The sequence below is a fragment of the Cololabis saira genome, chromosome 9 (assembly GCF_033807715.1).
Source record: "Cololabis saira isolate AMF1-May2022 chromosome 9, fColSai1.1, whole genome shotgun sequence".
Classification (NCBI taxonomy): Eukaryota; Metazoa; Chordata; class Actinopteri; order Beloniformes; family Belonidae; genus Cololabis; species Cololabis saira.
The window spans coordinates 36644484-36671534 of NC_084595.1; the positions used below are offsets into that span (position 1 = coordinate 36644484).

Below are 27051 nucleotides of genomic sequence, written 5' to 3' on the forward strand. Positions count from 1 at the left end.
AAGACCAGGAAACTGGACCATATTACACCGGTCATGAAATCACTACACTGGCTTCCAGTGAATCAAAGGATAGAGTTTAAAATCTTACTGCTACAAAGCACTGAAAGGTCTTGGACCAAAATGCATGGTGGATTTGTTAGTTCCTATGAAGCTCCCAGACCCCTGAGGTTCATCTGGATCTGGTTTGTTGTGTGTCCCAAGAACCAGAACCAAGAAAGGTGAGGCAGTTCAGTTATTCTGCTCCTCACCGGTGGAACAAACTTCCTGTAGACCTGAGGTCTGCTCCAACTGTCAGCTCCTTTAAATCAGGGTTAAAAACATTACTGTTTACTGAAGCGTACTCTTAAATTAAATACTTACCTGCTGTATTCTACTGCCCTTACTTTTTAACAACTCGTGCTTTTTATTTTACCTCTTTTCTTATCATTTTATTTCATTTTATTTGTTATTTACTGTTTAATTGTCTCTTGCCACTTTTAATGTTGATGTAAAGCCCTTTGAATATCCTTGTGTTGAATTGTGCTATACAAATAAACTTGCCTATGACTTTATAAACAGATGTAGACAGCAGGTGGTCAGAGGGGGGACTGCAGGTCACGATGTTTTTTACCCCTCTCTACTCCCTCAGTTATAGTTTCTGGATTTGATTTGAGATTTTACGCACATTTTTCCAGTTGAGTTCATAAAATTATCAACTTGTTGATTTTTAACACCCCTCGTGACCCTGTTGTCACCATGGCAACAGAGAGCGTGTTTACTGCGGCGCCGTCTCCCGCTTAGTGAGTTACAATACAAGGTGAAATTAAGGTGCATTTTATTACACAAAGGAGGATGTCGGATAAATTATACAGGTGGCTGAACCAGAGCCTCCGGCTTTCGAAAACTGTCAGTAAGTATTTATTTAATACATATCGCCCCAGCTGATGCCAATCGTTGTTGAAGGATTGCACATGTACATTATACAACATCTAGGGTTTAACCTAATGGGGATGTTTCTGCAAAGTTTTCTTCTCAAAGTATAGTTTTAATACATTTTCAGTCTCATTTTAGATAATCGGCAGCTTTGTCTCCATTTATCTCAGCGAACATTTTTTGGTTGAAAAGACGTTTAAAAGACGACTATGGTCACCATATGAACGTTAACGTCTTCAAATAGCCGGTGGAAAAAAACGTTCACTTTTGAACCAGTTTTGAACTATTTTTCAACATAACCGTTTTTTCAACGTCTTTTAAACCTGAAAATGTTTACCAACTGTTTACTAAATAAAAAGAAAAACCATGTGACAAACTACAATTATTTTTTTTATACAGGAAACGGGAGAAATTTAAAAATATTAACTTTTAACATTCAAGTGCAATATTCAGAAAAAAAATGTTGAAAAGAATATAAGGACCTCAAACCTACAACGCATTTAAGATGTACAAACTCTCCTATCGACAATATCCAGAAAAAAAATGTAGAAAAATATTATATATATTAAGGACCTAAAACCTACAACTTATTTAACAATATTAAGAGATATACAAACTCTTATTCTATGAACATTAACGGGAACAACAAACTTTCTCCTCAGGATTTAGTCAAAGCCCCACCAGTCCTCCCAGTCCTGTTTCAGGTTATCTTTATTTTTCTTTGAGGTTATCTTTATTTTTCTTTGAGGTTATCTTTATTTTTCTTTGAGGTTATCTTATTTTCTGCTATCGTTCCATCCCTCTGTGCCTCCGTGGCAGTAGATTCAACTTACACTTTTTATTTATAGACATAAGAATGAATCTTATGTCTATGAATTTTGGTAGCTATTTATGCAGTTCACTAAGTACGTCTAAGGTTCAGCATGATGATTTGTGTTCATGTTTACAGATGCAGAGAGCGTTGCCAAGAATTTCTCTAGTGGTTACCTCATTGGAGAAATTCTTCATAGATATCAGCTGCAAGATGATTTCTTTTCATTTATGAAGAAAGAGTGAGTTTACCCCCTTTATTTCTCATGCCTCTGTTCTTCTTACTTCTCAAACCTCTTGAAAGTCTTGATAACAATCACCTATTCTGTCCTAGTACCGCCATCTCCAAAGTGAACAACTTAAGACGCCTTGAACCTTCTCTAAAGCTACTGGGGATTTCATTTGACATGAAAACAGCCCAAGACCTGATGGAGGAGAAGGAAGGTGTTGCCATGCACCTCCTTCACCAACTCTATGACCTGCTTGAAAAGAAGAAAAATGCAGAAATTAGCAGGACAATGATGGAAATCAAGCAGCCCCAAGAAGAAACATGCCTGCACAAGAAGGAGCATGAGATCGACTCTTATGTAAGGTGGCAGTTAATATTTGTTTCCAACATTTGTAGTATATGTTTGTGTTATATGCTAGTTTCTGGGGGTTTTATTAGTAACATTTATTGCAACAAATTGTCCTGAATTTTATCAACAGTGAGAAAATGAGTTTGATGATTATCAAATGTAAAAACAGGATTAGAAAGGAAAAAGAAAGAGTGAGAAGGTACAAGAGACCATAGAGAAATACCATAATGTCATTTTTTTCTCCATTTTTTCTTTCAACATGAATACGTATTCATCAGACATGTCAAACTCAAATCTGCCGGCTCATTTTATTTGGTTCACAACAACATACAAAGCTAATTGTGTGCTTATAATACAAGTCTGGTTTAGATTCATACACCCGACCACAATGACATGTTACCAAACACATCTTGTTTCCTCACCTGTTTCAAGATAATACCCATTAAATGGCAGTATCTCAAATTAACCTATTTCCTTCAATGGCTTTGTGGTTGAGTCTTGGATTTGAAACAGAAATGTTCAAAAAAAGAAAATCTTTTGAAGAGTGAAAGGGAATAAAAAGATGGAAGGGAACTAAAGACATGTTTCTTCTTATGGAGAGAAGCTAGTATTTTAGTGGTCTGAAGGCCGACTCATCAGCATCTACAATAGTAATACAGTTTTATATATAATATTTTTAGTTAAATGCAAAGGCAATTATGTAATATGATTAAAAACAAAGCAGGTTCATTTAAGTAGTCTTGTATTTAGTGTACAACCGGCTCTTTGACACTAACTATAAGGCTGAAGAAATAGAAGAAGAAATAGTCAGACTCCCCTGGTATATAAGGTTGTTTATTCTTTTTCTTATTTTCATGCAACACAAACTTACTTACTTACTTGAAATATTTAGGTATGTTTTAATCTCCACTTTGGAACTCATTAATATCGACTCTGTCATATAGTAATCTTGTTCACAAAACAGTGTTACATGCATTGGGTATCCATAAAAAATACAACTGTTTAAGAAAGTTTAAATTTTGTTCTCTCAGGAGAGTGCATCTTTCAAGGAGGTTTTATGTTTCGGCCATCGAAATTTTGCATTGCAGAACCAGTATTGGAAATTGAGGTGAAATTTGGTCTAAATATGAACGTTTAATAAACGTCTTCAAATAGCCGGTGGAAAAACTTTCACTTTTGAACCAGTTTTGAACAATTTTTCAACATAGCCGTTTTTTCAACGTCTTTTAAACCTGAAAATGTTTACCAACTGTTTACTAAATAAAAAGAAAAACCATGTGACAAACTACAATTAATTTTTTTTATACAGGAAACGTGAACAATTCAAAAATATTAACTTTTAACATTCACGTGCAATATTCAGAAAAAAAAACATCCTGCTGTCCTATTAGTTTTCAGACTAATTGATAATGTACTGTTGCCATTTAGATTCTGAATCATTAACTCAATGTGCACCCTCTGATTCAGGAGGACGCCCTGCAAAATGAACTGTTGGTGAAGCGTCTGACAGAAAAGACAAAGGAAGAGCGGCGTGTGGCTGCTCAGGTACTCCAGAACCGTAAGGAAAAAGAGGTGATCAGGGAAAACCGCCGGTACAGAGCGCAGCAGTACCAGGAGCGAAGAGAGAGGGAATTCCAAGAAGCTCTGCACAGGGAATCGGTGAGAGTAAAATAAACAGGGCAAGAAGAAGAATTAGCTCTGTGATTACATAGTTTGGGATTTTATAAATCGTATTATCTAGTGGAATATGTGAGGCAAAATAAAGATGATTTTGAATAATGGAGTGATGAATTGTGACACTGGTCAAAATAGTTGTCAGTGTCACTCAGATGATATGGTTTTATCTCTGAGTGCAAAAATGGGGTTCACTAACAGTAGGGTAATATTTTTGAGGGGGGAAAAAACTGAAAATTGTACAATTACAGAGTAATGGGTCAAAATAACACATTAGATGGGTAATGCTGTGTTCCATTGGAATTTGTTTTCTGAGTTGTGTTCCGAGTCCCCACCCTCTGACTATCTTTCTGATTGGGCTCTGTATAGGTTTTGGCTCAGGAGGGTAAGTTAGCCCGTGAAAAAGAGATCAGAGAAGGGACTGAATTCCATAAGAAGATTGCTGCTGAGAGAGCCCAAAGTGAATTGATAAAACACTTTGAGAGCTGTAAGGGCACTTTGGAACAGATAGTGGACTTGGCAACAAATGTTGGAGAATATCGCCTGCTCACCGGAAAGTAAGTCGTAATAGGTGCCTTTGAAAGATGCAACAGAAACCTATTAATGCTGGGCTATCAGTGACAGCAGGAATATTCTAAACTTTAAGTTTAAAAAAAACAATCCTTTTCTGTTCTATTTTTAATCAGAGTTGTTTGTTTGTATTTATTTTTTCTGACATTGTTATCCGAAGTATGAAGGATGACATTGTTTTATTTTTATGGATGAACATGGATAAATTGAATGAAAAGTTGATTCATTTTCTTTCAAAAGAAACAAACAAGTTAAACCAGATAGTTAAAAAAAAATTATTTCATAAGAGCTTAAAATTTGGAAGGGTCATCTTCGAAAAGGACAGACAAACTGAAATCTGAAGACTAATTATAAAAAAAGTTTATTGCAAATAAGGATTTGATGTTAAAAACTATGGAACATTAAAAATATTGAAAAATGATTGTAAAACGTCACATACATTTGCTTATATGGGTGTCTTCTCTTTATGCTGTCACATCAAATCATTCAACAAGCGCTGGTTACAACACCCTGCATAATATTCATAGTATGTAAGTTACAGCGGGTTTTAACTAGTCAACTACATCAGCTTTTTCAAACATATCCACATGAACCATTTCTGTTTATTGTTAATTTCAGTGGCTTTCTATTACAATAATGATATATGCATTCTGACGGCATTAAAAAACATAATTAGAATAAAAAGTTCAAAATAGAGTAACCATTTTCAGATGCTGTCACTTTCAGCACAGTTGCAGTTCTTGCTTTGTCTTATGTGTTTTTCATACGGTGTCATTCCCAGCCTGATTCCAGGGAAGACGATGAGAGACTGGAAGGAACTGCTGTTCAAAGGTCTGTCTCTGTATGAGCCAACAAAAACCCATGAGGAAAGCTCCAAGTCCTTCACTTCACAAGACCCCACAGAACTTCAGAAGCAGGAGATGCTCAACAACCTGGACTATGATGAATACACGGTGAGTTTGACACACAAATGCAGTCGTTTTAACAAAACGTTGTGTCTGTTTGTCTGTACTTGCATGTAGATCATCTTTCTTGCGTAAATAACATTTTCAAAGAAAAATATTACACATAGCCAAGAAAACACGGAAAAAAAAAAAATATATATAATTGGTTATAGCAGAGCTGTCTGAATTCTAAGAAACTGTTATGATGTAGAAAATGGCAGGTCAGTGGGCATGGCCAGAGGAGACAGGGGAAACAAGATTACCTGTTGAAGTTGTGAAATTACACAGTGTGAAAGCTGCTGACACTTCAGACACAACAACTCAACCACAACCCGTAGAGCCACTTCCAGTTCTTACCGATGAAGAACATGACCCTACAAAATCAGACGCAAATGCGCAGAAGGAAGAAGTCCAAACTGAGTCTATACATTGCAGATCCAACACACACTCCCCAAAAGGTGAGTGTGTCACAGTTATACATTATTATTTTTGAATCATTATTTTAACTTATTTTTCTGACAAATACATATGTTACTTAGAACATGCTTCTGCGCACCTTTGCTGCATGTCATCCCCATTCTCTCTCTCTACCTCCTTCCTGTCCTTCCAAAAAACCCCAAAAATCTTTAAAAAAAAAGAACATGCATCACTTGTCTCTGAGTCCAAAGACGATGTTCACGGAGTCCCCACGAACCAGCACGAGCTCGTCTCTTCAGGTGTAGCTCCATCCAGTCAAGACAACGTGGATGATCCTCTGCCTCCAGTAGGATAAATCTTTTATATTTTTGTTGTTTTTCTTTATTTACGGTAATTAAAACAACATCCAAATACATGTATGACTGCTACTGCTAATTGGTCTTCTGGCTTCATCAAGTGGACCTGTAGTCTCATATCTGTATTGCCTATTAGAGTGTATTAAATGTTATGTGAAAATGTGACATCTTTGTGCAATGTCCTTTGTTTCACTGTTTTATTTTACTTTCCTTCTCTCTCTACTTTATTGATTTCCACCTTCTTTTTTCTTTGTTAAATATATATCCCTAGGAGAAACCACAGCACCAGTGCGCATACTGGGATACTGTATTGGATTCCTATGTAAATGATATAAAGGAAGTCTTGCAGCAGCTGCGCTCACAACGCAGTGCTATTGATCATCAGCTTTTTGAAATCAGGTACTACTGCGAACCGTTTAGGTAGAACAAATAGGATTTGTGTCACTACAAACTAGGGAAACATGCAATAAAGTTTATAATGTGCACATTTGGATTTGTACAACATGAAAAACTAGTAAACCATTTAGGCCCTGAAAATCTCTAGTTTATTTGGCAACACTTTGAGCTTCTAACAATTTGTTGGTCCTTTTTTATCTTTCTATTTTAGATTTTGTAATGTATGTTTACCTTTACAGATTCGGTGTGAACTACTGAGCATTAACTGCCACGCTATGAAAGTCCTAGTCTGAAATATTTTACAGTTGAAGGAAACATTTATGTTCATAGCATTTTAATTGTATCCTTTCACAAGTGTTTTACCTAATCCTTGTGTTTTGCAGAGAAGGATACAAGCAATATTTGGCACGTCCAGACATAAAGCAGGAGTTACTGTCTCAGTGGCAGGAGGGCTTCAATAGCACACCTGATGATAGAGACTCTGAAGAGATCAAGGCAGAGCTATACCTGAAGCTGGATGTAAGGAGGCAATAAACTGTCTTCCAAAGCTAATATTCTTTAACTGCTCATGACATAACTTTGCTGAAAATAAACATATTGGGTAGTGTATATTTAAGATGTTCTGGTGTGCAAACAGGAATTGCGTGAACAACTGTGGGACATCACTGACGAACGTAGAGAGGAAAATGAGCAGAAGAGGGCTGAGCTCCTGTGTAATGACTGGTTGGATGAGCACACCTTTCTCCTCATCAACCACCACTCTATATTAACACAGGTATCTCTACATACCCTAACCATTTGGCTCAAAATAATTTTTCTAACCTTTCTCAGATCTCTGGTCTTTGGGTTTCTTTTATTGATATCATACATTTTTAAGCTTAACAGCACCTACTTGCTTTCTTCACTATGGTTGTTTTTTAATACCCTTTAAAAAAAACAACTAAAACAAACAATGTGGGATTAATGACGTTCTACAGGTAGAGCTGAGCCGTTTCGAGGAAACATCTGCTATTTTAAGAGTCTACTATTTGGGCACGCAGAGACAAGTGCCACTTGAACCACTCCCCAAATGTCCCCGTATTCCCCTGCTGGAAACACCTGGAATTGAAGCTCAGAGTGAGAGGTGAGAGACAAGAAACCCACTAATATTATCAACCTGATCATATCAGCCAGTGCAAGATTGCAAAGCGTGTACGGTTATTGATATTGAAAGATGTATTTTGTTTCAACAGATCTCACTCCTCAAAGAGCAGTAAGAATGAAAAAAATGAAGAACCTGAAAAAGTTAGCTTTCCTGCTACACTCTAATGAAGATGATAATGGAGCTATTCAGACACAGTAGAGAGTGACTGTTTTCATTGTTTGTTTTCAGCCATCACACGAAAAACTCACCACTGACTGTGAGGCAGCACTTGAAGCCATCAGCAAATTGCTAATTTCTCAGCATGTAAGTCTGTCTAGTCCAGTGAGTATTTGCATAACACTATTTTTAAGGTACCGTACTCTGTATTTATTATGCATTGTTTTTTTTTGTTACTAACTTTTACAGGTTACACAAGTGTCAGCAGAAGCCCATCAGCCAGAGATAAAAGAGAATGAGGAGAGTTTACAAGAGAAGGCAAAGCAAGGCAAGTTTATTTGTATAGGACAATTCAACACAAGGTAATTCAAAGTGCTTTACATCAATATTAAAAACAGCAAGACACAATTAAACAGTAACAAGTCAATTAAAAAGGGAAATAGAAATAAGAAATAATAATACAATACAATGAAATAAAATACAATAAATAACAAATCAAATCAAGTAAAATGATAAGAAAAGAGGTAAAATAATAAAAAGCACAAGTTGTTAAAAAGTAAGGGTAGTAGAGTACAACAGGTAAGTATTTAATTTAAGAGTACGCTTCAGTAAACAGTAATGTTTTTAGGCCTGATTTAAAGGAGCTGACAGTTGGAGCAGACCTCAGGTCTACAGGAAGTTTGTTCCACCGGTGAGGAGCAGAACAATAAAGCCTCAGCAATGGCAAACACAACGAAAAAAGAAATGCAGTCAAACAGTCAAAAATTTGAAAAAACACTTCATAAAGTGTACATGTTCTGTAGCTTTTCTACATTATTTGTAACTCACCGTTCATTCTCCCCCTGTCCAAGATGATGACGATGGCTCACTGAAGATTAAGTGTCAGGAAGGTAGAGAGACATTTTTTCAAGAATATTCAGCCGCACTGAGTAATGAGGGTAAACACACACACACACACACACACACACACACACACACACACACACACACACACACACACACACACACACACACACACACACATGCACACGCAAGTAAAATATCTACTCCTGGGTTGTCGTTACAATCCACTGAATTATCAAGGAAACAAAGCCTTTTTTCACAAGCTGAGATAATTTCCTGATGTATAATGAAATTTGTATGACATGTCATGAACTTCCTTTTGAACCGTGGCTGCATTCCATTCCACTGTGTGCATAACCAGTGCTGCCTGCCTTCATGTCATCTAATGGAGCATCACATAACAAGATTTTTCTACTTCGAAGAACCTACAACATCCCCAATGCATATCACCACATTTGATTGAATACCCTTTTCAGTCCACGTTTCAGTCCACTTCCCAGGAAGCTAGCAGACAGTTGGAATCCAGCCCATTTAAGCAAGTTGTGGACCAAGCAATTACATTTCACCCCCGCTTTAGGGTGTATCTCTTTTGAGATCAGTGAAAGAGCCTTTACCTACCTTGCCAAAAAATACACTTGTACATCTTGAAGTACTTTCTCCTTCATCCGAGAGCATATACTGTAAGTCAAGTCAAGTCAAGTCAAGTTCCTTTTATTGCCACACGGCTAGGCCGGTGGAATTTGTTTCACAGTGCAGGTGGTAGCTGCAACAGTACACCACAGCAATACAAAAGACAGAACATTTTCCAGAGAAAAAAGACAGAGTAATAACACTGCAGACAAAACTTGACAAGGCGCACAACAGCACATATCAGACAGGACCACCTAAATAGGACTAGGAGTTAAGCATTTAGTAGTCGTACGGCCGAGGGAAAGAGTTGTTGTATCTATTATTCCTTTTACCCAGTGACTTATAAATAATCCTCCTCTGGGAGCGGAGGCACTTAAAGCAGCACAACATAAATTTCAGCTTTTCTGAGTTTGGCGGCATCTTTTGGACAAAAGCGGTAGTGCTTTACCAGAAAGAACACTACGTTTCCCATGAGCACCAGCGCGTACTGCCGGAAAACTCCTGTCCCGTCGCGTGCATTTGTTTTGAGAGAAGACGGGACGCTTTTCTGTTTCACCAAGTGAACAGATGGAACGCAAAAAAAAAGATGTTAAACTGCTGGAAAGGAACCGGAATTTACCGGGATACCTTAAACAAGGAAGCCAGGGAGCGGTATATGGAGAAAATAATGATTATTAACGGTCTGGATCCATATGAAATCCCTACTAAAGAATAGAGCTCCTCGTCGGAGCGCCACTCTTTAGAAGGATTTACTGCCGCAGTTCTGCAGAACCCACGTCTTAGGCTACCTTGTTTAGGAGTGTTTGGCAGCTGCTTTGGTAAATGTTTGACTCGCCATGTGTTTCAATAAATTAGTATAATAGTACAACATACAGTACATGTTTTGTATTACTCTTACTTTTCTTTTCTTTTTTTGACTGCTTTGAAGAGGCTCTGAGGCGTGAGCAATATTTTTTTTTCCTCGTGAGATTATTTTTTTCCTCTGCTAAATAGTTCATATTTTTTCCTCAACAAAATTAATCGCACCGCAGAGAGCTGGCCAACAACTGCGTTTAGCTGGCGAAGTGGGGAATAAAACCTGTTTGAATGATCCGACCCCGGTCTGTGAGTGTTTGTTTGTGGTTTAATTAACCCGTGTTTTGATCCGACGCCCGTCTGTTTGCGTGTTTGTTTGTTTACTGAGGAAGGTTATGTTTGGTCGAACTCGTTACAGCCACGATCCAACCGAGCCAACGACTCTTTTACTCTTTTAATTTGTTATCTCAGATAATTGGCCGGCCTCCGTGGTTCTGCCTCCGAGCAGGAAAGCGGTGAAAAGTTAAACCATTAGCGATCTTTTCCCCATGTCTGTTGTGTGGAGCTGCTGCAGCTACAACTCAGCAACGGGTTACCAGCTTCTGCGGAGCTGCGCTCCAAGCCCCGCCCATTTTCGTCTCGACTACGAATCGGGAAGGAGGGGGAAGTGACGTATGCCGTAAAGCAGTCAAAGCCGTAAAAATGTGTAGTTTTTTAGTGTGGCAGGGTTCCTACCATGCTCCTCAAAGTTACATAGTGCCAGTGAAGGCGATACAGACCCCTCAGACCATGACAGAGGTGTCATTAAACCTGTTGGAAGTTGATGTACCATCACAATGACTCTGGAATTATGATATTAAGGTGGAAAAGTTACATAGTGCTGCTTTAAACAGATAGCAGGGTGTGAGGGGTCCTCAATTATTTTAATTGCCCGTGTGATGGTGTGGTGTTTGTAAAGGGAGTCCAGTGTGGGGAGTTCATGTTTATTGATTTTGGAAGCAGTTTTAATTATCCTGTCCAGTCTGTGTAGTGTATGACCCTGATAGCCCACATTGTGACAAACGCACAGCAAACTGAGCTTGTTCCTCTTTTAGACATACAGTAATCTTTTGGCCAGCCGTGTATTGAACTGCCCACAGGTTGCTAAAACAATGCACTGCAGTGTTTTAACTGGGAATGCTTTAGTAACATAATAGTCAGCTGGTGCAATGGACAAGAAAGGTTATAATTGCGACAAATGTGTTTGAGGAATTTATGTAGCTTTAATTCAACTAAAATACAAAAAGCACTGCGTGACTGGCAGATAATCCAGAGGAACAAACATAAATTAAAAAAGACAAAACAGGTAACACAAGGAGAAGATGGAGTAATAAAGTCAAGTAAGCAGAAAACAGGCAGGACCTCAGGGAACTGAGGCTGAGCCTCGGGTTGCAAAGATGGAGATCAGATAAAGGTCTAGCAATTGACAATGGAAAAACACAGGAAGTATATACTGGATGAAACAAGCAAAATAAACATGCAGAAAGACCATTACAGACCATTGCAAGAATTGTTCCTTCACTTATAGACTTGGAAATCCTGGGCATGAATATTGGTACTGTGTGTGCTTTGTTCAAATTTTTAAAGGCAAGCTTTAAGAGCTATAATATTTGTTTTGATTTTTTTAATGGTGGGTTGTGTGTGTTCTTTTGTTCTTCTGTACTATTGATGCCACATTTGCTCAAAAATGGGAACTTGGAATTGGGAAAAAATAAAATGAAAAAAGTTGTCCATAAAAAGTTCAACATTAGATATATTATTTATAGAGTGTTATTGCCTTGTGATCTTATTATCTTAAATTAACTGTCTAGCTACTGCTGTCAGTTTACTGAAAAAGAAAAATAGAGATTCAAAAAATGAGTTTTGACTCATTTACTTCCAATATACACTGAATATGGCCTGATTTGAAGTTGTGGCTTTTGGTGATAGGTTGATATAAAAACATGAAAGACTGCTCTGAAAGTGAATAATATAAAATAAAATACATATATGCAGAAGTTCCACTGGTGCATGTATATGTGTATGAATAATACATCAATATGTGTGTATCAGTCTTTGCATGGGTCTCTTCCTCTTTTTGTTTTCTAGAGAATAGAGCAACGGTGCACATTGAGCTGGTGAAAAGGCATGGCCTGGAGATGGTACACTCTCTGCAATGCAGAGCACAAGAGACCTCTGACAAAATGGAAAACTGGTTACAAGCACAGTTTCTTGCAGAACTGAAGTGGTATGATATATGAGCATCTGTTTGTGTGATATTGTAGGATGCAGCCAAGTGTGCATATCTACAACATAAATATGAATGAACCAGCGGTAGCACTGAACTGAATATGATTGATCATAAAGCTAAATGGGGGAAGTTAGGCTATTTAGTTAAAATGCAAAATAAACTGTTAAACCAACTGTGTTTTACTTTAAGATTTACAAAACATAAGTGATATTCAAATCAAAGTGCTTTAATAGTAAACTCATCTAGAACAATTATTTAAAAAAATGTTATATAGAGCTTCTCAAAAACCTCGGGTTTTGAATGACTTATTTGTCAGATCAGCCACAGAAGAATGTTGCCATAAATTGTTCAATATTCCCATTTCTCTTATCTTCTACAGTATTGACCAATTATCAGAAGTGGCTCGCCACCACATAGAGGCTGGAGCTATGTTGCAGTATGAGCTGGTGTTGGTTTGTAATGGCTTAGAATAACGGAATTTAAGCTCCAGTATTCACATTTAAAAAACAAAATGCTCCAGTTTAACACCTGAAAGCATTTTTTTTCCTTCAGGAACGGTCTGACATCTGTATAAATGGAGACCATCTCTTGGTGGAAAGTCTGGCTCCTCCTCTCGGTCCAGCTCCTCTGGAGACACCAGTAGGGTCCACACCAACTATGGTTCAGCTGGAATCACTCCGCCATAGGCTGTGGAGCGTTGCTCCATCAGGTGCATGCAAGGCAGACAAGATGTAGTGTAACTGGGTCAGGTAATCATTTATCCATATCGAGAAGTCATTTGTTTTCCTTTTTCTCACTTTCAGGTGTCATGTCCAGCTCTGCATTCTTCAGTTTGCTCAAAGAGTTGGTCTCTGTTGACACGGGTAGAAACACTGTGCCAAAACCCTGGATGGGCAACACTGAAGCAAAGGTGGAGACCCCCCCGCCAAAAAAGCCATTCCTTACGTACATTGAAAGTTATTGTACTATAGTTTGATGTGACCATGTCCCTGGGTCTGCCATAGGCAGTACTGCAGTTGAGGGGGGATGAGGGGGGATGGCATCCCCCCTGAAATAAAAATGGTCAAAATCCTCCCCCCTGTAAAACTTCCATCCCTCCTTTCCATCCCTTATGTCATTTCATCAATGAATGTGGTTTTACTGCTATTTCAATATTTAGAGTCATCACCAGAAAAATAACTTATTTGACAATTTCCACCTGTTTCAAGTAAATTTTCACTTAAAATAAGTAGTAAAATCTGCCAGTGGGACAAGATTTATCTTCTTATTACAAGCAAAAAAATCTTGTTCCACTGGCAGATTTTTCGACTTATTTCAAGTGAAAATCTACCTGAAACAGGTGAAAATTGTTGTTTTTTCCAGTGATTACTCTTGTTTTAAGTGTAATAAGATTTTTTTACTAAAATGAGACATTTTAACTAGAAATATGACAACTATTCTTATTTTGAGTTTTTGCAGTGATCCATTTTACTTATCCTGTGAAGGACAGAGTCATATTGATAAGTTCAGAAAACTGTTTGTTTTTTATTGTTGTGTTTTGATGTATTTGATGTAAGCCCAGTGGATATTTAAAGCTTACAGAAGGCTGCATTTAACTGCTGCTATGTCATTCCTGCAGTATTTCTGCAGGTGTTTTGGTCAGTGCTATAATATATTATATTATTTGTAATCAGCACAAATTATCTGTCCCCATATGATGAAATCCACAATCCCCCCTGATTTTTTTTTTACAACTCGAGTACTGGCCATAGGATGTGCTCTTTTTTCTCCTGTATTTTTTTTTATTCTATATGTTCTTTTATGATATGATCTTACAAAGGCATGGCATTGTTTTGGCATTGTTGAAGCATCTCATGAAGAAAAACAATTCCTTTTAGAAAGAACAATAAAGACCTTATCCTCTTTTCCCAGTGGGCGGAGATTGTCCCTCTGCTAAAGGTTGACTATGAGCTGATAGACTGGCAGCGGTTTCTACTCAGTGCTGCTCTCCCTTGGCCTTTTCCCTCACTAACACAGCTACTGGTTGTACTGGGACGTTTCAAGGTAGCAGATGTTGCTGGTACAGGCTACATAAAGGAAGAGCAGTACCTAAAGGTTAGTCCTTGATCCAGATACTTTTCTGCTCAGACATTTTAACTGTTTTCAAATGCAAAAACTCCTTCTCTGTGTTACAAGAACATATCCACTCATATCCCCAGTGGTGCCCCCTTGTGCCATTACTGCCATTTTCTTTAGTATACTGTCTGTAATGTGTAGGCTATTTGAAGATAAAATGAGAACTTTAGCTTACCAAATATAAAAATAAAACAAGTTTTTTTGTTTTTTTGTTTCTTTTATCACCAGACAGAGTTGTGGTTTTCCAGTGATACCACACAAACTGTTCCTGAGGAGCCTTTGCCTTTTGACCGTCTGGCTAACCTTCGCAAGGTACTTGGGTGTAATATTTCACAGCTTCATTCTTTTTTTTCTTAAAATGTAAAATTAAACAAAATGAACAGAGCCATTGACAAAAACAAATTAACAATAAATACATGTACCAGTTAATAATCATACATGTACAATAAAAGATTACGAAGCTTTTACAGTCACATCACTTTTACTCTCGACCTTGATGTCTTGTGTTTACAGTTGATATATTCGGCCCCGTGAAAGATTAAACATTTATTCTATTCTTGCCCTCCTAGTTCTTTTTCCAGCTGTTTGCAGACCACTCATTCTCTCCTCCTCAACTGGATTATGTGTTGATGCTCCAGTACTTTGCAGCTGACCCTGACCCCGGGCATGGTTTTATCAGAGCACTTAGTGTGGTGCTGGGGCAAGATCTCAGGCAGCCTTCAATGGACCACGCTGTTAAGGTGAATTCACAAAAAGATCAGTGCACAAAATCCCAATAAAATTGATTTTAATCCTTGTCCTATACTATGCAATACATTTACATTTTCTGTCAGTCTTCTCAAATGGTCCAGATGAATAACTTAAACCAGTATTTTACTATTGTGTTACTAATGGTTTCCCAGTAGGAATTGTCAGATTTGTAGTGTCTAATATTTGTTAGAGTTGAAGCTGTCTGTGCTGTCTCGGTGTTGTAGTCTCTGCCCAGCATAGAAGAAGCCACAGAACTGGTCTCCTCGGAAATTAACAGCGCCTACAAGGAAGATGAGACTCCTGACCCATCAAGCAGTCATTTGAGAGAGCAGGAAGTGCCAATTTCTTCTCTCCTTAATGTCTTCTGCCACAAAGCTGTAATGATGAAAGGCAAACACCTCCTTCCTCCAGGCTGCTTGAGTAAGGAGAAGCACACAGAGGTATCTGTCTCCCTTTGAATACTCAAATACTCAATACTCAGTATTTAGGGAAAGTAAATGAATGAATCCGTGATTAAATGTAGAAAGAAATGTAAATGTTTTATTGCTTCTGTCATGGTAATTCTGTTTTTCCATGATGGCCTCTAGAACCTGGCACGAGTATACGGAGAACTTGGATACGACCCTGAAGACTGTGTTCCGTTCTCTCTTCTTTCTAAGCATCCATATACCAAGTTTCTGATGGAGAACTCAACGCACTACCAGCTCGTTGTAAGTGTCTAAAAATATATACTGATCTAAATTTTATTTGAACCTATTTATGATCCATCTCTTTGATGAGAATCCAAGGTTGCACATCGTTTGTTTTCTGCTGCTACGATCAGTCACACAAACTGACTCTTATTCAGTCACAGACTTAACCTGTGGTGGAAATCTGAAAATAAAGACTGACAAAATAACCAAATGGTCTTTAAGTCATTTAATGAAAACCTTGCAAGGGATCAGCATACAATCACAACAAAGAATAATTGCACACTGATGGTTTGCCCCTATGTGTAGTTGTGAATTATAGACAAAGATTGTGTAAGTAAATGTATAATGATCTATAGGTGTGGTGTGATGCCAAATGTCATCAAGTCTGTAAACAGTCAAGAAAGAAATTACAATGTACAGGTGATCAGCTGTTCCTTCCTGGATTCAGATAAAGTTAAACAAAAAACAAAGAGCATAAGATAGGATGGTTGCATTTCCAAGACTCAGACAGTGAGTTCATTCAAAGTACAAGTCTGGAATCAAAGTGCATTATATAAAGTATAACCATGTGTCCGAAATGTAGAGTACATTGTTATTTTTCCATTACAAACCTTTATTTTTTTTTCTAAAATATGTTTCTCTCTGTCTTTCTCTGTTTGCTTCAGAATATTCACCAAATGCTCCAGGGTGATTAGGATGAAGGACGGCCCAGTGATCGGGATGAAGTAGTTCAACATGTAGTTCATTCATGTTTATGCTTCAATAATAAATAAATATAAATATATACAGCAATCTCTTGATTTAGTGGAAATTACTGAAACAAAACTAAGGGAGGGAAGTACATCATATTTTGAATTATGAAATTACCTCATTGATGGGTGGATTGACCCCTGTAACTTGCTGTTACATACATCATTTTCCTCACACAATCCTGCAGTGACTTGGTTTTGTAACGACCTGACGGACACAATGAGAGCATTGTCCAGGATAACCTACATGTCAAGCTTGACTGCCAGTTAAGACCTGCCACGCCACAGGCAAACCCATCACAATTTATTTGGGACAATGTTAGTACTTTTGGAAAAGAATATACATAAAGACAAAAGATAAAAAAATAAATAGATAAAAATCATGTTTTGTTAGATTTGTTAGAGTCTCAAAGTAAAAATCAGTCACAGCAGATAACACTTGTCAGGTCGTTTCTATGAGAACCCTTCAGAAAGTAATACTTTATGTAACATTATGTGGGATTCTTTCCATTAAAAGTCTTTTGGGAGTTAAACTCTTATTTGTTAGGACTCAGCCTGTCAGGCATATAGGCTACTAGGGATTAAATAGCGGGACTGCCAGTAGCTCGTCTTGTTTTCTCTATAGACGATGGTTGCTATTTCCCTCGAGTTTTTACATTACTCCTTGTGGACTACTTTGTGGAGAACTTTTCCCTGTGGAGATTTTTTCAGTGAGTTGTTTTTTTTCCTCCTGCCATTTAAGGAGGCAGTTTTGTTTGTTAGCGGAACTTTCCCCTCCTTTGTCATTTTTATAATAAATTAGGCTGTGTTTTTGGCTGATCTTGAACTCTGTCTGGTGTCATTGCACTTGGGTTCGAAGACAAACCATAACAGTATTCCTATTTCCATTTGTCCCATTTCATAAAATGGGACCTTGGGGAAGCCTTCACCCCCACCCACCCCTCACACCACCCGTTCCCGTGTTCTCTCCCTTTCATTATCACTGCAAGGTCCAGGGCTCATAGTCGTTCAGTGTCTGACGGGCAGAGAACATAGAGCAACTTGCATGTAAATAGATTTATTCTTGCAGCCAAAAACTAAAAGATAAGGGGGAAAAAAACTGTGGACTTTTTTGGGACCTTTTTTATATTTTTACAAGACAAAGTGAACAGGAGAACTTGATAGTTCACCAAGTACGGATTGGGGAGTTCACATATGACAACTTCAGACTGCAGACGGTATAAAATATTTTAAAGGCAAATTTTTTTGTTGTTTTTTTTTTTATAGAAATATATGTTTTCAACTGTAACATTTCAATTAGTGTTTTTTTGTTTTGTTTTAATTGGCTGATAAAACACTTTGGCTTGAGTTCAGCGTATGCTGCTAATAACAGAATGAGGATTGTATTTTGGATGTTCTCTCTTCTGGCTTTTCCACTTCTTCAGTGTGCTAAGATCTTGACTCTCTGTCTGATTGGTAAGTAATGGACTAGGGATTGTTAACAACTTCTTGCCTAGTTCCTGTAGAAATAGTTATAATTATTAACAGTATGAACCCCCCTGCCAGGGAAATAAACTAATTACTAAAAACAGTTACAAGCAGTACTGGAGTTGAGGGGGGATGAGGGGGGATGGCACCCCCCCCTGAAATAAAAATGGTCCAAATCATCCCCCCTGTAAAACTGTCATCCCCCCTTTCCATCCCTTATGTCATTTCATCAATGAATGTGGTTTTACTGCTATTTCAACATTTAGAGTCATCACCAGAAAAATAACACCAGAAAAATAACTTATTTGACAATTTTCACCTGTTTCAAGTCAATTTTCACTTGAAATAAGTAGGAAAATCTGCCAGTGGGACAAGATTTATCTTCTCATTACAAGCAAAAAAATCTTGTTCCACTGGCAGATTTTTCTACTTATTTTAAGTGAAAATCTACTTGAAACAGGTGAATTTTTTTTGTTTTTTCCAGTGATGAGTCTTGTTTTAAATGTAATGAGATTTTTTTTTACTAAGACATTTTAACTAGAAATAAGACAAATATTCTTGTTAAGATTTGGGGTTTTTGCAGTGATCCATTTTACTTATCCTGTGAAGGACAGAGTCATATTGATAAGTTCAGAAAACTGTTTTTATTGTTGTGTTTTGATGTATTTGATGTAAGCCCAGTGGATATTTAAAGCTTACAGAAGGCTGCATTTAACTGCTGCTATGTCATTCCTGCAGTATTTCTGCAGGTGTTTTGGTCAGTGCTATTATTTGTAATATATCATATTATTTGTAATCAGCACAAATTATCTGTCCCCGTATGATAAAATCCACCATCCCCCCTGATTTTTTTTTTACAACTCGAGTACTGGTTACAAGAGTTGGTGAAAATAAAGGTTTATTTGCAAGTTTATTTACATTTTCAGTAGCAAGTAATACTGCAGAATGTTGTGGAAACTGTTATTTCCTCTCCTCTCCTGTCTAGGTGGAAGCCACTATCTATTGTTAGATGAAGTATCTCATAGCTTACACCAGCAAGGCCATGAGGTCCGCATGCTCTTGCAAGTAGGCAACCCCGTTATTACAGGTATATTGCTCCTATAGAAACAGAGACATTTTAGAAAGAGTTTGTTAACGTTATTCATTTTTTTAGTTACTATAATAATGTAAATTATTAATTATTACATAATAATATACATATTATTATGTATGTAAATAATTGCCCGTTTGTATCGCTCCCAGGGTTTCCCTACACTGCACGTTCAGAAAGTTACCTGAGAAGCTCCTGGTCCTTGGGAGAGAAGTACATCAAAGAATACAATGGCTGGTTTCTGGAACAGCAAACACAGTTTTTACTGGGAAGGTAATTCTGTTTCATAAAATACCTCTAGGCATGAACAGGATTGACAGGATAAATAAATGACACTTAGAAACTCTTTAATTATGACAATAGTATTCCCAATTCATCCCTATTGTACATTGTTTAACCTTTTATTGTTAAAGTGGCTTCATAATGTTTTCTCTGCTGTGTCTTACTCTCAGGGATAACTTTAGTGGCTTTTTAAAATTCATGGGGCATCTGTCCTTCCAGTGTGACAAGTTGCTGGGGGATAAAGAGATAATAACCTTTCTTCAGTGTGAACACTACGATCTCATCATCCTTGATGCTTTTAACCCCTGCTCCTTCATCCTGGCACACAAACTTGGTAAATCCTCCTAGTATCACTTTGGACAGTGTAATAGCAGTCACCCTTTGAATGTTGACATTACAGCATTACATGAACTCTTTCCATACTCCAGGTGTCCAGTACATTGCCTTCTATCCTGGCACTCTAAATGGTCCTCTGTCCATCGCTCTGCCCAGCCCCCTCTCCTACGTCCCAGTTTTCAGCTCCCAGCTGTCTGACCACATGAGCCTCTGGAGTCGTGCGAAAAATCTCTTCTATTCTCTCCTGTCTCCTGTTGGTAAGGAGGGGATTACGCTGAAAATCAAACACTGCTAGATGTATTATAGATTATAGATTCAGTAGCTGACGTCTTCACTGCCCGTTATAAAAAGCACTCTAGATGAGACACTTTCTTATCACGCTACAAAAGGGCTTTATTTTCTGATTATGTCTTGTGTTTCATGTCAAAGGTCAGGAACTTGTATGGAGGATCTTTAAGGGAGTGGCTGAGCGCCACCTGGAGTCAGGTCCACCCCCTGGTGGTCTGACTGAATTACAGCAAGGAGCTGAACTCTGGGCCTTCAACACAGACTTCTCACTGGAGTTCCCTCAGCCTCTAATGCCCTACACCGTGCTAGTGGGAGGTCTGCTAAATAAACCTGCAAACACTTTGGAACAGGTCTCTATTGATACACAAACCTAAAATATATGGATAGGCCACCAGTTTCTAAAATGACAATCCTTATTTTCTTCTATTTCCTCTCTCCCCTATGCTTTCCCTTGGGCTCGATATTATTACCGTATTTTCCGCACTATAAGGCGCACCGCATTATAAGATGCACCTTCAACGAATGACATATTTTAAAACTTTTTCCATATATAAGGCGCACCGCATTATAAGGCGCTACAGTAGAGGCTGGGGTTACGTTCTGCATCCATTAGTGTCAGGGTTTGACACTTCCCCCCAGTGTTTGTAACTTTCAGTTCTGTCTTGCCCCGCCTGTGTCCCATCTGCCCTGATTGTGTCCACACCTGTGTCTCGTCTTGTCTCGTTATCCCCTCAGTATATCTTGTCTTGTTATTCCTTGGTTCCCTGTCGGTCCGTACTGGTTCTTCCCTCCATGTCTCCTCGTCGGTTTTCCCTGTTCCTGGTTTTTGTTTATCCTGCTCTGCAGCGCCTTGTGTTTTGCCTTTTTTTGGATTAAATCCTTTTGTTTTTGAGAACTCCTGCCTCTGGCCTCCCTCTCTCTCCCTGCACTTGGGTCCTTTAAAAACCATACCACAACAGAACGGACCGACCAACATGGACCCAGCGGGAGAGTATATTACTCTTTTTGAGTTCTTCCGCCGAGAGGCAGAGAAAAATGGGGACCCCTTTCTGGGAACCTGCCAGGCTCGAGGCGGGCCCGGGGGTTCTCAGCCCCAGGGGAAGCGACGGCGTCAGCGCCAGCCCCAGCCTGTTCCGGTGGGGGCCCTGGACGCACCTCTTCCTGTTCCCGAGGTGGTCCTGGACGCATTCCAGCCTGTTCCCCCCTTCTGGGGAACACGCCTGGCTCGAGGCGGGCCCGGGGGTTCTCAGCCCCAGGGGAAGCGACGGCGTCAGCGCCAGCCCCAGCCTGTTCCGGTGGGGGCCCTGGACGCACCTCTTCCTGTTCCCGAGGTGGTCCTGGACGCATTCCAGCCTGTTCCCCCCTTCTGGGGAACACGCCTGGCTCGAGGCGGGCCCGGGGGTTCTCAGCCCCAGGGGAAGCGACGGCGCCAGCGCCAGTCCCAGCTTGTTCCTGCTCCAGCGGTGGTCCTGGACGCATCGCCCCCTGTTCCTGCTCCAGCGGTGGTCCTGGACGCATCGCCCCCTGTTCCTGCTCCAGCGGTGGTCCTGGACGCATCGCTCCCTGTTCCTGCTCTAGCGGTGGTCCTGGACGCATCGCTCCCTGTTCCTGCTCTAGCGGTGGTCCTGGACGCATCGACCCCTGTTCCTGCTCCAGCTCCGAGGACCCGTGCCCCCCCTCAGCCAGCTCCTAGGACCCGTGCCCCCCCTCAGCCAGCTCCGAGGACCCGTGCCCCCCCTCAGCCAGCTCCGAGGACCCGTGCCCCCCCTCAGCCAGCTCCGAGGACCCGTGCCCCCCCTCAGCCAGCTCCTAGGACCCGTGCCCCCCCTCAGCCAGCTCCGAGGACCCGTGCCCCCCCTCAGCCAGCTCCTAGGACCCGTGCCCCCCCTCAGCCAGCTCCGAGGACCCGTGTTCCCCCCCAGCCCGCCCTGGATGTGGACTGTGGGGACATCTGGGATCTGTCCCTTGAGGGGGGGCCAGCGCCCCGGACCCGGGTACCCCCGCAGCCGGCACCTCGGACCCGGGTACCCCCGCAGCCAGCGCCACGGACCCGGGTCCCCACTCGGGCAGCTCCGGGGATCCTCTGCCCCCCGACGCCGGCTCCCCGCATCCTGTCTGCTCCTGTTCCGGTTCCCCGCATCCTGTCTGCTCCTGTTCCGGTTCCCCGCATCCTGTCTGCTCCTGTTCCGGTTCCCCGCATCCTGTCTGCTCCTGTTCCGGTTCCCCGCATCCTGTCTGCTCCTGTTCCGGTTCCCCGCATCCTGTCTGCTCCTGTTCCGGTTCCCCGCATCCTGTCAGTCCCGACTCCGGCTTCCCGCCTCCTGTCAGCCCCGACTCCGGATCCTGAGGCGGTCCCGCAGCCCTCTGTGCCTGAGGCGGTCCCGCAGCCCTCTGTGCCTGAGGCGGTCCCGCAGCCCTCTGTGCCTGAGGCGGTCCCGCAGCCCTCTGTTCCTGAGGCGGTCCCGCAGCCCTCTGTTCCTGAGGCGGTCCCGCAGCCCTCTGTTCCTGAGGCGGTCCCGCAGCCCTCTGTTCCTGAGGCGGTCCCGCAGCCCTCTGTTCCTGAGGCGGTCCCGCAGCCCTCTGTTCCTGAGGCGGTCCCGCAGCCCTCGGTTCCTGAGGCGGTCCCGCAGCCCTCGGTTCCTGAGGCGGTCCCGCAGCCCTCGGTTCCTGAGGCGGTCCCAGAGCCCCGTCAGGTTCCCGAGCCCCGTCAGGTTCCCGAGCCCCGTCAGGTTCCCGAGCCACGCCAAGAATCCCCGTCACGCCCCCCGCCAAGACCCAGGCCTAGGCCTCGGGGACGCCCCCCCGAGCGGTCTCGCTGGTCTGCCCGGTCCCGAGGTCGGCCCCCGGAACTTTGGCCGTGTGTGGCCTGGGCCCTCCTCCAGGCCCCCTCCGCCCACCCTGGGTTAGGACTCTGGGGACATCTGGGATCTGTCCCTTGAGGGGGGGGTACTGTCAGGGTTTGACACTTCCCCCCAGTGTTTGTAACTTTCAGTTCTGTCTTGCCCCGCCTGTGTCCCATCTGCCCTGATTGTGTCCACACCTGTGTCTCGTCTTGTCTCGTTATCCCCTCAGTATATCTTGTCTTGTTATTCCTTGGTTCCCTGTCGGTCCGTACTGGTTCTTCCCTCCATGTCTCCTCGTCGGTTTTCCCTGTTCCTGGTTTTTGTTTATCCTGCTCTGCAGCGCCTTGTGTTTTGCCTTTTTTTGGATTAAATCCTTTTGTTTTTGAGAACTCCTGCCTCTGGCCTCCCTCTCTCTCCCTGCACTTGGGTCCTTTAAAAACCATACCACAACAATTAGACCAAGGGTCGGCAACCTGCGGCTCCGCTATTTCATCCTTATACTGCGGCTCCGAGTGGCTTGGGAAAATAAATTACAAAAAAAAGTATTTAATTGAAGTATTTTATTTGTGTTAGTTCTTTAATATTTTAGTTCTAAATTGGAAGATTATTGTGATCTTGACATATTAGAATAAATATATTTCATTGTTTTTCGTCGCTCAAAATAAACGTCATACTCACAAAAGCCAGTATACCCGCCAAAACGCCATCCATTAGTCGCGACTTTCAACCCCAGTAAGGCCAAGTATGGAGAAATGTAAGAAAAGTTTACCGTAGTTGCGAGACCTGTTGTGGCTCAATATTGATCCATATATAAGGCGCACCGGATTATAAGGCGCATGGTCAGCTTTTGAAAAAATTGAAGGCTTTTAGGTACGCCTTGTAGTGCGTAAAATACGGTACTATTATTTATCTCATCCTATTTGTCTTGACATATTTTTCCTGCTCTCTGTGCTTACCTTCCCCTAGGAACTTGATTTGTGGATCTCTAGTTTTGGAGAGGCAGGATTCATTGTTGTGACTCTTGGATCAATGGTGTCGTCTGTGTCCGTGGGTCCTCTGCTTGTGGAGCTGGTGGCTGGATTCAGCAGGATCCCACAGGCAGTCCTCTGGAGGTAACATCTTAATACATTCAGACAAGGGTTCAAACTGACATTTTAACTCTTTGTCACTATCCAAATCTTTATAAATGCACAAAGGAAACTGGTAATATCAGAATATTATTAAATGTTCCTAAGTCTGCAGTAATATGCTTGCAGGTATGATTCTCAGCAATGGCCCACTCACGTGGATAGACCTCCCAATCTAAGGTTATTGAACTGGCTTCCTGTTAATGACCTGCTAGGTGAGGACAGTCTGTTTCCTTTTCCGTTCTCTACAAATGCAATGAGCTATTATCTTCTATTCTATTCAATCTGTCAAAAAGTTAGATCACAGCAGAAGATATTGCATTGATTATCTGTAACACCTACGTATATTCCTAGAATTCTCTCAGACACTGAAAAAAAACAACAGCTGAGAGATAAAGTTCACCTTTAAGGATTTTAAAATACATTTACTCCTTCCTTCCTTCCTTCCTTCCTTCCTTCCTTCCTTCCTTCCTTCCTTCCTTCCTTCCTTCCTTCCTTCCTTCCTTCCTTCCTTCCTTCCTTCCTTCATTCTTTTCTCCCTTCCTTCCTTCCTTCCTTCCTTCCTTCCTTCCTTCCTTCCTTCTTTACTCCCTTCCTTCCTTCTTTACTCCCTCCCTTCCTTCCTTCCTTCCTTCCTTCCTTCCTTCCTTCCTTCCTTCCTTCCTTCCTTCCTTCCTTCCTTCCTTCCTTCATTCTTTTCTCCCTTCCTTCCTTCCTTCCTTCCTTCCTTCCTTCCTTCCTTCCTTCCTTCTTTACTCCTTTCCTTCCTTCTTTCCTCCCTTCCTTCCTTCTTTTCTCCTCTCATACATTCTTTCCTTGTTTTGTCCCTTCCTTCCTTCATTCTTTTTTCCCTTCCTTCCTTCCTTCCTTCCTTCCTTCCTTCCTTCCTTCCTTCCTTCCTTCCTTCCTTCCTTCCTTCCTTCCTTCCTTCCTTCCTTCCTTCCTTCATTCTTTTCTCCCTTCCTTCCTTCCTTCCTTCCTTCCTTCCTTCCTTCCTTCCTTCCTTCCTTCCTTCCTTCCTTCCTTTGTATTTCCTTTCCTTCCTTCCTTCCTTCCTTCCTTCCTTCCCCCCTTCCTTTGTATTTCCTTTCCTTCCTTCCTTCCTTCCTTCCTTCCTTCCTTCCTTCCTTCCTTCCTTCCTCCCTTCCTTCCTTCCTTCCTTCCTTCCTTCCTTCCTTCCTTCCTTCCTTCCTTCCTTCCTTCCTTCCTTCCTTCCTTCCTTTGTATTTCCTTTCCTTCCTTCCTTCCTTCCTTCCTTCCTTCCTTCCTTCCCCCCTTCCTTTGTATTTCCTTTCCTTCCTTCCTTCCTTCCTTCCTTCCTTCCTTCCTTCCTTCCTTCCTTCCTTCCTTCCTTCCTTCCTTCCTTTGTATTTCCTTTCCTTCCTTCCTTCCTTCCTTCCTTCCTTCCCCCCTTCCTTTGTATTTCCTTTCCTTCCTTCCTTCCTTCCTTCCTTCCTTCCTTCCTTCCTTCCTTCCTTCCTTCCTTCCTTCCTTCCTTCCTTCCTTCCTTCCTTCCTTCCTTTTTTCCTTCCTTCCTTCCTTCCTTTTTTCCTTCCTTCCTTCCTTCCTTCCTTCTTTCCTTCCTTCTTTTCTTCCTTCCTTCTTTCTTCCTTTCCTCCTTCCTTGACCTGAAGACAGCACAAGGGTTAATTTGCTAAAAAATATAAACTGAGCAATATTCAGTACAGACTTTAATGATAAAATAAAGTTAATCTGGCCACTGCACTGTGTTGTAATGTCCACATCATAGTAAAAGAGATGCTTGTCTTGGTAGTCGGCATTAATTAAAGTGTAACTTGTCCTAATTGGTAAGTTGAATTGGTCTTTGCTTTAAGCAAACCTTTTATTTTTTTTAAATGTTGTCTCTCTTATCAATAGCCCCTTTCACACAGAGATTCCGCAATATTGGTGTAAAGAAGTCCTGCCAATACGCCGCCTTTGTTGGTTCACACAGAACCATACAACGCCGGCATAACGCCGCTCCCGTCTGTAAATTCACACAGCATGCCGGCGTTCCGCAATCAGAGGCGTGACGACAGCGTCAGCGTCTAGTGGCATGCCGGCATGCCGGCTGTGTCATTCACACAGACCCCGTTTCGGCTCTGTGACTACCTCCGCTGCCGGCTTATTGGTGGGGCCACTTGGCCCCCCCATTCCGCCTCCGTGACTTTCACACAGAACAGCGAGGCGGCTTAAAGGCGCAACGTTCCCGCCTCGAACTGGCTGTGTGAAAGGGGCTAATGTTTACTTCAGGTCACAAGAAAGTGCGTCTCTTCATCACCCATGGGGGACAAAACAGTCTGCTCCAGGCCGTGTTTCATGGTGTCCCTGTGCTGGGAATTCCTCTGTTTGGAGACCAGTTTGATAACGTTGTGAGGGCTGAAGCAAAGGGACTTGGCCTCACCATTAAACCCACACACATCACCAGGGAACTGCTCAGTACTACCATCCAAACACTCCTACAGGACAACAGGTATGCAGGTGGCTGATGGGTGATATTTACTGAATTTAGAAATGTTTCTAACTGCTCCTCCTTATTTTTCTTTTTGCTAGATTTAAGTCCTCAGCTTTGTCCCTCAGCAGGATTCATAAATCCCACCCTGTTCCTCCAGCCCTTCGACTCTCCCACTGGGTGGAACACATTCTGAGCAGCGGAGGTGGAGCCCATCTGAAGCCAGCTTCCCTAGCACAGCCCTGGTACCAGAGATACCTGTTGGACCTGCTGCTCCTCCTGTCCCTGGGTCTTTCTGGACCTCTCCTCCTCTGCTGGGCTTTGTGTAGGAAAAAGAATAGGGATAAACACAAAAAAATACAATGA

At 41.4% G+C, this 27051-nt stretch overlaps 2 protein-coding genes and 1 long non-coding RNA gene across 3 annotated transcripts; all 3 read left to right on the plus strand.

The window, feature by feature from the left end:
• The first annotated feature begins 831 nt into the window (after positions 1–831).
• LOC133451279 (sperm flagellar protein 2-like) lies at positions 832–16760 on the plus strand. The gene is made up of 26 exons (XM_061730248.1): positions 832–889; positions 1862–1964; positions 2057–2309; positions 3768–3959; positions 4344–4531; positions 5326–5497; positions 5700–5946; positions 6127–6251; positions 6533–6660; positions 7041–7176; positions 7295–7432; positions 7635–7780; positions 7890–7941; positions 8030–8104; positions 8207–8285; positions 8809–8895; positions 12353–12491; positions 12874–12946; positions 13047–13203; positions 13298–13404; positions 14406–14588; positions 14838–14921; positions 15179–15349; positions 15584–15799; positions 15947–16069; positions 16717–16760. Exons 1-26 carry the CDS (start codon positions 832–834, stop codon positions 16744–16746), a joined length of 3462 nt encoding a protein of 1153 aa, XP_061586232.1. The 3' UTR covers positions 16747–16760.
• LOC133451111 (uncharacterized) lies at positions 7888–8319 on the plus strand. The gene is made up of 3 exons (XR_009783148.1): positions 7888–7941; positions 8030–8104; positions 8207–8319. It is a non-coding gene; the product is annotated as an uncharacterized LOC133451111 (long non-coding RNA).
• Positions 16761–19292: 2532 nt separating the features above from the next.
• On the plus strand, positions 19293–27051 carry LOC133451280 (UDP-glucuronosyltransferase 3A1-like). The gene is made up of 9 exons (XM_061730249.1): positions 19293–19354; positions 19510–19630; positions 19810–19973; positions 20068–20232; positions 20405–20613; positions 24073–24218; positions 24363–24448; positions 26487–26706; positions 26787–27051. The coding sequence occupies exons 1-9, from the start codon at positions 19321–19323 to the stop codon at positions 27049–27051; spliced, it is 1410 nt and encodes a 469-aa protein (XP_061586233.1). The 5' UTR covers positions 19293–19320.